The sequence below is a fragment of the Anomalospiza imberbis genome, chromosome 6 (assembly GCF_031753505.1).
Source record: "Anomalospiza imberbis isolate Cuckoo-Finch-1a 21T00152 chromosome 6, ASM3175350v1, whole genome shotgun sequence".
NCBI classification, from domain to species: Eukaryota; Metazoa; Chordata; class Aves; order Passeriformes; family Viduidae; genus Anomalospiza; species Anomalospiza imberbis.
This window is the reverse complement of record NC_089686.1, coordinates 7,545,402-7,557,407: the sequence shown is the minus strand read 5'-3', so window position 1 is coordinate 7,557,407 and position 12,006 is coordinate 7,545,402. Positions and strand designations below refer to the sequence as shown.

General features: G+C 42.0%; 1 protein-coding gene across 2 annotated transcripts in view; it reads right to left on the bottom strand.

Moving 5' to 3' along the window:
- Positions 1–4,235: 4,235 nt before the first annotated feature.
- The window catches only part of BRF1 (BRF1 RNA polymerase III transcription initiation factor subunit), a 172,409-nt gene continuing 164,638 nt past the window's right edge, over positions 4,236–12,006 (bottom strand). For both annotated transcript variants that reach the window (XM_068192214.1, XM_068192216.1), the window contains 2 exons: positions 10,058–10,226; positions 4,236–7,889 (listed from right to left, as the gene is read on the bottom strand). In XM_068192214.1, coding sequence (XP_068048315.1) covers positions 7,852–7,889; positions 10,058–10,226 — 207 coding nt within the window. In that variant the 3' untranslated portion in view covers positions 4,236–7,851. The remainder of the gene's footprint in view (positions 7,890–10,057; positions 10,227–12,006) is intronic.

Sequence of the window (12,006 nt, the reverse complement as noted above, 5' to 3'; positions counted from 1 at the left end):
TATCTCAGGATATTTGCCTAACACACAGCAACTGAAAGCAACACTTCCAGGAACTATTTCTCAGCATCCTTCTCTTCCAAAATACCAGTGACTGGTACATTACAGAGAAGGGCAGACAACATTCCTGTTAAGGGTCTCCGTGCACTTGCCAAAATCCCTTGGTGGTTCTAGATTCCCTCAGCCCTCACATTCACTTCCTTGAGTTACTCAGAAATCGAACAAGAGATGAGAAATCATGGTGAGATCATCAAGGACAGTGATCAGCCAGACTCAGAGCAAAGGCTTGGGCGAAACCCCAAGGGACAGCACTGCTCTTTCCAGGAAAAGGAGCTGTTGCCATTACACCCCATCCCTTTTCCTGTGGAGTCACAGAGCTGGGCAGGATCTGGCTGTAATCACCAGCGGGAGGAGAGCAAACTGGGCTCATGCCCCTGTGAGCAATTAGTGGCAAAGGGTAGCCACATGGAGCCATCTGAGATGGTTCCACCACCCCCTCAGCAGTATTAGGGAACAGACAGCCCATTTCAGAGCTGAAATGAGGAATTTCAGGTCACAGCTTACCAGACCAGGTCTCCTCCACTTGCTGCTCGCTTCTTCACCTCTGATGTGGGACATCCTTGGTTCTGATACATGGACCAACTGGTACTTTCACACTCCATGTTTCACCATCATTCTCTGTGCTGCTTTCCCCTGCTTTTTGTCTCATTTAACATCTCTGCTCCTCAGTAGTGATTGCTTACTCCTGCTGAGCACTGAGGACTCTGCTCAGAAGGAAAGCTGCAATCCTAAGCAGAGTAATTGCAAAATATGGCAATAGAGGGAGTAACTTAAAAAAACACACATCCCACCCCAAAACCCCTCAAAGCACTTTCTTGGATAGCAAGCCACCCTATGGTCCTATCAGCCTTAGATATAACCAAGAATTTAATGACAGCTAAGCCTGACTGTGAAAGAAGGCTTGAAATTAACTGGCAGAGCTACAGCCTGCCTTTCAAAGCTCTGCTGAGTCCTGTAATGGCTGTGTCTTCATCCTGCCTACTGCTGATCTTCACTTGAGGTGTCACAGATGGCCTTAACTGCTTATCTCCTTCTGAGCTTCTTACCTGCTGTGGTAGATTAACAGATGGGACTGATGAATGGGCTGAATGCAGCCCTTGGGACCCCTAAAGTACCTCTCTGCAGCGTGATTAGTGCAATGGTTCTCCCCACTCACATAAAATTTGTAATCTTCTAACTGATGTACTGTCATGTCTCACCTTTGGTGTAGCCCTCTGCACTCTGTGCTACATCCACAGGCAGTGACAATACCTGGGGTCTGTGCTGGGCAGCTTTACAGGGCTGGTACCACCCCTGCTGACAGAGACCTTTTGCCCACCAAGAGGCCAGGGGAGATCACAAAGTCCACACTTGCACATGTGCCAAGAGCACTGGCCAAAGTGTTTCAGACGGCATCTTATTCATGCAGTGCAGCCAGCAACTCTGAACCAACATAAATTACACTGGGAAGATGAACAAGATAAAAGATCCTTCATCTTACCACAGGCAGAAAATACACTCAGACTCTGTCTCGTGGTGCCTGATGGCCCAGAAAGAAAACACAATGATTCACATCGTGCTGATTTGCTGTTGGAGACCTCAGAGCTTATCATAGGTCCTACTGATTTAATGCACCACGCAGCAGTAACTAACAATTTTTCAGTGGCCTTGCGTAAGAGTTTGCTTGAAAGCAGTGAGTAGAGTTTTGAAAACATTTGCTTTAGCTGTATTTTATGCCATGCCAACCCTGAATCTTACCTGAATGGTGCTGGTGCGTGTTGGACTCTCCTCCATGGAGCTCCCAGAGCATGGGCAGGAATCACATCCGATACAAGGATTAATCTGTTTCCCAGACTCGACACTGTGCTGAAGAACTCTTATTCAATTACAACACATCCAGCTCAGAGAAAGGCCGTGACCACCTAGAAAGTTCTGACAACCTCAGCCATCCCCATTTATATTAAAAGCAGCAGAACAGATAACTCTAGATAACTCCTCTTCGCTGTTTAAATAGACATGGCTTGACAGAGTAAGAAGGGGACTTAGCACAGTATCTGGTTTTACACCAGGACTGGTTTTACCCACAGTACTCTCTTTTACCCCAGAGCACTTCTATTCCTTCCTTCACTACTGCTACCACCTCTAGAGACTGTTGGTAACAGCACAGATCCTTGAGTGATGTGAACCAGCAAAGCTCTTCCTGCCTCATGCTCACTGCTTTTTGCACAGGCCAGTGCACATCATTACAAAGAATATTCCCTCATCTTTCTGGTTTTAATGCAGCTTTTCTCCTTAACATCAAGCTACAACCCTTAAACTCACTCTAAATAATTAATATCTTTTTTTTTCAATGATAGCTCACTATCTCTTCTTCCTCATCTGTCTTGGTGTCCTACCTCTTTCAATACCATCCAATGGACTGCTCAGGCTATAAATGATGAATATAATGCAGGACATACCATGAAAGAGAAGAGTCAGAAACTCTTGTGTGGAAAATGGACAACACTGCCTCACCTCTGCTGCTGCCAAGATGCAGCTTTTGCCCCTTTTAGTCTCTGTGTACAAATCCCTTTTACTTTTCCCACAGAAGAGCACTGAAGAAAAATTACCTAGAAATCAAGAGTGCTGGTACTGTTTCTTTTCATTGCTCTGTTCAAATTCCTTTCATTTGCTGTATTTTTCTGCTTTTAAAGAATTGAGAAACTTTACTAGGAGCACTGAGAGCACTGAGAAAGCATTCTTGCTGCAATTTGGCAATAGAAATGGATAACACAGTGATTGCCATCCCCGTGCCCAGTACCGTGTGACTTACTGCCCTCCCACACAATAACAAATGTACACTTCAGGCTACAAGTTGTTAAATCCTGTGCTCCTGGAGTCCCATGGCAAGAAGGGAATTTTATTTTGCATTTTTATGAACTGTATGTGCCTCCCTAATTTCCATGAGAATGCACAACAGGCCCTGTAAGAAAAAAATAATTACAATGAAGCAACTCACCAAGTAAATTTGTTATGCCTTAAGTCCTGAATTCTCACTGAGCCTCCTTTCTCATGTACTTAACTCCTTTTGTTAAACAACCACCACTCACCAAGATCACTGCCAGGTATCAGGGTGGGCAAAAAAACCCCTGAATAATGTGCTGTAACTCTTCTTATACAAGAGACAGGAGTAGAAAACTGCAACAGCCTCTTCTGCATTACAAAACAAACATAAGAACAAATGTGTATGACCTACTGGTGACAAATGAAGGTAATATAAAGCCTTGTAAGATTTCAGCTTTATTAGCATTATTTAACTTCTGAGACCACTAAAGGAGGCATATTTGATGAATGCAGCTGTGGGGACAGAATGGTTTTTGTTATGAAAGGCTGGTGTGGCACAGAAGAGAAAAATTAGAGGACAAAGCCAAGAGCTGTACAGCTTGGGAAGAGCAGAAAAGATGAGGCCAAGGCAGTCAGTACTTTTTAACAGCTCAGATGTTAGCAGGGAGAGGGCATCCGTGATGGACACTGCTGGAGAAGTTCCCAACTCCCAGGGGAAATGGCTGGAACAGCTGAAGAGAAATTCAGATAAAAACATCCCAATGTCACTGAGAGCAGACGTGTGCCTTGATCACACTATGGGAACAGTGAAATGCTGGAATGACACATACTGCCTTATCAAATCTACTGTTAATCATCCTTTTATAGGCTAAAACTTTGCAGGAGACACTCCTGAGGATCCAGTAGAACCTCCTTTTCCAGCAAAAACTAAAAGGAGCAAACACCCATCTGTACAAAGGGCAGATGTGAATTTTTGTCTCCAAACTGTGGCAGCCAGATGTTGATAAAATAACACGATTTTTAACTCAGCACACACCTTATTTATCAAGATACAACTTTCAGAAAGAAGCACTGGAACAGTTCCACTAAATACACATAACATATACTGTTCCCACAGTCAGTTAATTATACAGCTGAGTGGAAAAGCCTCATTAATGTTATGCACTTTACAGAAAGTATCTACATCTATCAGTGGAACAGTATCTTGTAAAAAACACTTGCCTGATTGCTGTGTCTTCCTTTTAGAGACAAAAGAAAGCTCTAAATGACAAATTTTGGCCACGACCAACCAATCATGCAGCAATCAAAACTGAACATTTTTAAGAACTAAGATAGAAAAATCAGAAATCATCAGGAGAGCATCATAGTAACAGATTGGCTATGTAAAGTTTTTATTTTTTATTTACAGCAAATATATTACAGTAAAAAAGGTTAACATGACTCGTGGTTGTGGAAGGATGGTACATATGCATACCTCAAAAAGGTTTCATTTCCTTGGCACTAACTGAACCGAATACGAGGATTCAACACAAAAATAAGAAACAGAACATTTATTAGGCAAACTCTAACTGTACACATCTGCAACTGGGGTTTCAATCCAATCCAAAGAACACAAACAAGTCATCAGGATGGCAAGGACTTTTTCAATGAACATGTTTAACCCTCAAGACAAGGCTGTCTGGCACCATTTAAAAGTTGCTATACTGAACACACTGATTTTAAAGAAATGTCACAGATGATTAAGACACTGAAAATGCACTCAGCACAGTGAAGAAGCCCATTATTTTCCTTATTTCTTTTTTTTACTCCCACAATACCAGAGTGTTAAAAGGCTGCATGGCAGACAAGCTGGATGCAACAGCTGGAGAATTTTGCCTGTCAAGCAAAGTGACTTGCAGCAAGAGATGTGCTTTCTGCAACAAACCCAATGATACACAGCTTATGTGGCTTCAAGGAAGATGATCTAAGAATGAAGCCTTATAAGCTCTTTACATCATAATCAGAATCCTGAGAAAAGCAGGATCCAAATTACTCCAAGTGAATTTGGGCTTACTTATACACAACAAAATTGTCCAGATATACCAACAGTAGTAAACAGAGTTAATGCAGTGTTAATCCTTTTACATTTTAATGACTATCTATAAAAACAGAAACTAGCATGTTCAAATCTGTTTACATTTCCTGAGCTTAGTTAAAAGAAGAAGGAATGAACGTTACAAAAATCCCAGTAAGTCACCAATAAATTAAAAATGTACATAACCACTATAGCTTAAAAAGCTCAGAGTGAAGTCTGCCTATCCAATATGCTTTCTTTAAGAATCCTGTACAGAAACCATGCCATTAACTTCACCAGCAATACTGAGATGCTATAGAATTGTAGGTCTTTTTTTTTTCCTTGCTCTTCCAATAGATTGCATGATGGCCTTTCCTAATCAAATCATATGAGAGCATTAAAAAACTACAACCCTCTACTTGCAGTGCACAAAACAACGTTCTCAGCAACACAATGTACTACTGAAATTCAAATTTCTTAGCTGTAGTTATTTGGGTGGGCTCTCAGCTCTCACACACAATACCACCACCCTGGCAGCAGGTTTGGTATCCTGTGGGGGAACAAACCAAGAGACTGGACCCTCAGCAATATCCATCTTAGCCCATCTTAGCGGTTTCTTTAAGAGCCAACATCTTGCATTTGAGAAAAGCACTCGACCTACATGAGTCATACACATGTTTATTTATGCATGTTTATTTCCTGCATAGAGAATACTGTGTACCTTGGAATAAAACCCAAGCCTTGAGAATATACTGAGAGTATATTTGTAGCAGTGCTATGGAAGATTAATTCAAACCCAAACAATCAAACTCAACGGTCTCAAAGACTTGCAGAGCACAAACTTTGATAAAACAAACCACTTTTTAGAAAACTGACTGCTTATAGCATAGCTTTATTTTATGGTGTAGATAAAAGAGAGGTAGAAAGGTGTATCTCCTCAGTATCAGTTTCTGTGCAGTATTTATAAAATGTCAGAAAAAAAATCTATAGCTTTTTGGTGAAAATGTCAGCTTTTCTCCTAAGAATTATAAGGAATCTCTTCTTTCCACTTAAGTGCTGTAAACTAAGTAACTGGAATCTGGTTCAGAAGAGCTGCTCTTTCCAGTAGCCTTACCACACCAATTTTGTTACTAAGTTCTGCTTCTAATAAGTCACTACAGAAATACTCCCGTACAGGGCTCAAAAATTCCTCACAGATACAACCCACCAAACCATATTTACCAACCAAACAGTATCAAGTCTGCTCCTAAAAAAAGCACTCACTCTTGCTCGACTTGCATGATCCATCTTATGCAAGCTACCAAGAGGGATAGAGAAGAATGGAAGTATGGAAGGCCCTGTGGCCCTTCTCCTCTTTGGTGATGACCTCAGATGTGAGCACCATGATCACCCTGTCTGGCAGAGCATCCTGAAGCAGCTTCTCCTCCTGCCACAATCCAATCTCTGCAGCAGGAGGATGGATGGTGCTTTAGTAATGAGCGCTCTTCAAAAAAGGTAGGAAGGAAGACCCGACCAGGAGACACAGCTGAACAGAAACCATGCTGCTAAGATAAATATCCATCTTTCCCTGGTGTTAAGAGAAGCCTGCAGCACTACAGTTTTCATGATTGTCACCAGAGAAGGGAGGGAGATGGAAACATCAGCTGCAGACATCAAGAGTGTGATCCAGAGTGCAGTGCATTTCCCATGGAGCTGAGAGCCTCGGGCCCAGCCATGCCAGGGGAAGGCAGGTCAGAGGCACCAGGGTGGGATCTGCCCACAGGGGCTCCAATCCTGCTCTCATGGCACTGCCAGAACTGATCTATCTGTGACAGAGGACCTGCCTGCTGACATTTTGGGGCACACAGGGCTGGAGCTCCAGCTTTATTCACATAGCAACGACTGTTCAAGGGTGGGATTTGAGCCATGAAAGCCAGGCTGCTGCATGGTGACCTTTAATTTACCCAGTGAATGCTAAGCAAATTACATTAAATTAAATTCAGTCAAAGCAGATGCTAGCTTATTTATTAAAAAGCTCAGCTTTCTCTTTCTTTCAACTGGTTTTAGAGACCAGCAGCTCTTGGGAGCAGACCTTCACTCTAACTTTGTCAGGCAAGAGCAGCTCCACAGAGATGGCCAGAGTGACTCTCCTGCAGCAACACCAGCCTAAAGAAGACATGGCTTTCCCTAAGAATGCCCAGCAACAGCTCATGAGCACAGCATCTTTGCCTCCTTGCTCCCTGCACTTCCTACCCAACTCAGGTGTTCTCCTTCCTTCCACAAAAACCACACCAGACTCACACTGGAAGACAGTTCTTCATTGCCTTCTACTGTCAGATATTTCAAGAAATCTATGAATTAACTAATGTACAGAAGTATTTACTCTGTTTCAGAAAACCAGTGCTGCTCTGCAAATATATAACTTGTCATTAACTTCTGACAGGGGTGGGTAAGGGAACTCGTATACAGTAACATGGTCGCATTCACAATCCAGGATGGAAACATTTCTTTCTGTCAGTTGTAGCACGATGAGACAACTAATGGTCCTGTACTCAAATAATCAACAGGCCCTGTCCTCCAACCTGCTCCCTTTCAGCAGTATGCCTAAAAGCAGTCACATAAATAAGAGATGTGCTGCTTTCAGCCACACAGGCTTCATGCACAGTCTGTTTTGTCTCTTTTGTTCTCTGGAAACATTACTCTCATTAATTTAATTTTCCATCTGTGATCCACCAAAATAAAAATAAATTCAAGTAGGAATCCAAACTGGTTATTGCTGGGTTGTGGGTCAGTGTAAACTGACCAGACCCAATGCCAACCTCGAATTCACTTCACAAAAGTAAGGATTGTTTGATTACATTTGCTGACCACAGACAGCTTCTTTCACTATTCATACAGTTTGAAGACCGAAGATTTGCTGGGAACAAGACACAGTCCACGTCCCCTGGAAGTAAATGGAGCTAATAGCCATCATCTTCATCCATATCACAGCCATAATCTGAAACACACAAAGACAAGGGCATATAAAAATGCAAATATTCCGGGTAGATAGAAAACACAATAGAAGTATTGCTTCTTTAAGGTTGTTTTCTTGCTATGTAACTACAAGATAAGTTTTGCCTTAGGCAAGCATTTGAAAAATCATCTGTTTTCTTAGGCCTAAGTAAGTTCTTGCATGTACTTTCCTCAATGAAATAAAATTAGTTTTAAGCATGTATGTGTAAATATCTCTTCTCACTTGTCATTATACCCTCATTTAGGAATACTTGGCACATGTATAAGTGGAATACTTGGTTTAATTTAGAGGCTAAGGTGATCAAGCCTGATTGCCACAAGTGACTTGGCACACAGTGGCTGATAAGCAGCAGCATTACATTTACAAGTAGGCACATTTTTCACCAGATACAGGCACCAAGGAAAAAGCTGGTTTGTTTATATTATTCATGGATTTATGAGCTGAAATTGCAAGGGTTCAGAGATAGCTCAGAGTTCCCATCAGCATCAAAAGAGCCCTGGAACGAATCCTGGCCAATGCATCTGACTCAGATCTCCCCTATCTTCTTACTTCTAGACTTAAAATCTTTGCCCAGATTTTTAAATCCAGTTTTGTTTTCTTAAACAATACTGAGTGCAAAGACTGTGCTGTGTGTCAGAAGGCAAGTCTGGTATGTTTCTAATGCACCAATTTCTCTTCTGTGTGCTTCCGAATGCACTGACACAGATATTTTCTGCTGTGCACATGAACCTATGGATAATTATTACATATGAAGAAAGTTAAACTTTATATTACAAATCCAATACAGGGCAACATCTCACCCAAAGAGACAAGCAAATGCTCAGAAGCAGAATTAAGTGTAATCTATAATGATTTGTGTAGAAGGGGTGAAGTTCACCATCTGTAATTCATGTAGTTATTCCAAGCAGACAAGTCTAAAATCCACAGAGAAAGCAGCTAGGAAGAGTTATTTGCTGTTCTGAGCAGCTCTGTACACCTGCATTCAAATTCTGGGAATACTCCTTTTCTTTTCCTCTTTATTTTTATTTTTTAACTCTAATTTTTCAGCTGTTGTCCAGACCAGACAGGGAGTAGTGGAATGTTCTCAGAATGGTTCAAAATTAGTAACATTTACAAAGAAAAAAAACTCAGTGACCTTTATTCTATTTTTGTGGGGGGTTTATTAATAAACATAGACCCACCCTCCCCCACATGGATGCCTTTTCTTGGGAACGTTATTCTAATAATAAATGCAGGCAACAAACTGTTTTTCCTACAGTTCAGCAATTATTTTCCAGCAGAGAAATCAATTTAGAAGCAACAGACACTTTTGTGAAATGTATACATATTGTCCATGAAAGCTAAATGAATAGTGATGGAAAGATTTCTGCAGTAAATAACATTTCGTTAGGAAACTTATTCCCATCTTGAGTCTTCACAACCCATAATTAGCAGCTCCCATTTTAAAAATAATTTTGTGTTATTTTCAAAGTTTAACTTCTAAAGGGAAGTTTTTAATAAAGGATAAATGTGGATGTGTCCAGCTAGGAAAAACCACAGTGGAGAGGAGGCTGCCTTTTCCTGCCAGCAAAGAAATCTAATTAAACCAGCGGCTTTGCTGGCTAACCCAAAGAAATTAGCACACATCTGTGTACCATACACGCACCACCAATGCCATTCCTGCACTTGGTGAACATCTGCTTCCTCCTAACACCTTCCCCAGAAACAGAGTGTGATGATTTCTTGTGTTTTGAGCTGGACAGACACGTCCCCAGGGCTCATGGACAGCCTGGACATCCCTGCAGCCTCCACTGAGGAGGCACAAGGAGCAGGGAGGGGAGGCTCAGGGGGCTCCAGGCACAGCCAGTGGAGGGGTTACTGACCCCCTAACTCCTCAGATCCACCTTAATAAACCTAATTCTGGAAAACACCTCACACTTCAGCTTGTTCTTAAGAAGCCCTCTTAGCCTAAAGCTCGAGATGCAAAGTTCTCTCAGGAGGAGTCTCTAAGGTCAGCTTTCAGACAAGGGTGATTCCAGGCTTCCCACAGGAATGGGCAATGCTGAAAAGGCTGCAGGAGCTCCAGGTCAGGGACAAGTAGGAGAATCCTGTGTGTCCCCAACCCTGCAAGAACAAAGCCCACAGCACCAGAGATGGTAGCCCCAGCTCACCATTTCCTCCCATTAACTGCAAGGCGCTCATGCAGTGATCTTCATCTTCTTCTACCTCTTCCTCTTCCACCTCTTCATCGGGGTTGTAAGCTACTGGGCCACTCTCCACAAGCACAGCTGCTGGTTTTTCTACATCAGAGGCTTCAGCTTGTGCATTTGGAAAGGTAACCTGCATAAAAGAAGAGAGAACAGTAGAGCAGCTCTTCTTTTGGTCCAATATTTGTACAGAACTTTAGCAGCTTCTAAACAATAGGGACAGGAGAGATGGAAGTTCATGTCCAGTGCTACAGGTTCAGCTGTTCTAATGGAAGTCTGAATGAAAGTCAGGCAAAACCACCCGGTTTTCACTTAGTCCAGAGCCAGGCAACTGAAATATCCTGTAATGGTAACAGCAGAACAAGGATTTTCTGGCAAGCACAAGGGGAGGAGAAATTTGGGAGCAAAGGCTCCTCAGTAGAGCTCTGTGGGAAAACTTCCAAACCTCTTCCACAGTGTGCTCAATTCACATCAGGCCTATTACAAAATAACAACGTTATTGACAATTTAATGATAGCAAAAATGTACCCTTCAAATCAGAAAAAGCCCAACATGTATTAGTTTTGACAGCTCTGGTTGGATTTATTTGGCGGCGCAATGAGCTGTGGAACAAATAGCACTCTGTAGACAGCACTTAATGTGATGGCAGAGCACTCAGTTGATAATACACACTGGCACCTGTACCATTACCTATGGAATTCAGCAGAATAATGATCTCCAAACACTAACTTGGGAATGAATCATTGACAGGACCTGTTCTGTCCTCCCCAGCTGCTCCAAGGTTAGGCAGGACACAGAATGGAGGGAGAGGAAGGGCAACACCACAAGGGAATAGAGGTGAATTTGGAGTAGGTAATGCTGTCTTTGGTTCACTAAAGAGACATCTGGGAACAGAGCAGGAAGCAGCAACAAAGCCTGTGCCAGTACAGCCCAGGCTCTGGTCTTTCTGCTCTTCTCATTTTCATGCTGTGCTCATTCTGGAGCTCCACCTCCTGCTCTCATCCAGGGAAGAAACATCACAGGAGCTTTACCTCCATCAGCTCTGCAATAGGGTATTTTCCACACCCATTCTGTACTTGGACTGTTTGGTTTGTACACTACAGCCCATGGCACACAGAACCAGATAATTAGCAGCAATTTGAAGAACCTTAATGATTAACTAAGAATGCTGTGTTGTCATGTAAAGAATTCTGAGAAGGGAATATTGACAGTACCTGTCACCAGTCAGCTGTTACCAGCACTGAGTTATCTTCCCTAGTAAGAAAGATGGAAAATACTGGGACCTCTTCCTTGGAAGGACCAGTGGTGAAGTGCTTCTAAAATGAATGGTCCAAAGGAGACCAAAAAACCCCAGCTCCTCTGGTCCACACCAAGAGAAAAGTGCCACAGTGCTCTAGTTTTTAAATTACAGTACACAACTATGTACTGCTGCATGTTCTCCAGTGGAATTGGATATAAAATGGATAAAATTGATAAAAATGATAAAATGCTGCAGTTTATGTTTATTTATTTATTTATTTATTTATAAATGTATTTCCGTGGGATGCAGTAGCTCCCAGAATCCCTGTAACTCCAGGCACTTCAGAGATACAACGTAAGAGAAAATCCCTGTACCAGAAAGTTGATAGTCTAATTATTCAAACATCAAAGCTGTTCCTGAACTTGTCATATACCATGACAGTCAACCTAAAGAATCTGCCTGAGTTTTTCAAAATCACCTCAGGGTTTGCTCCAATAGCTCATTAATAGGGCAAAAGACACCCATTAATGTTAATAGAAAATCAAGTATTTAGATATTCGGATCAGTCAAAGACAGGTTTTCATTATTTTTTAATGCTCAAATTAATCATATTATTTAGAGGAACTTCCATCCAGTTTATATTTCCTACCACTGCTTTTGCCTCTAGAGTGAT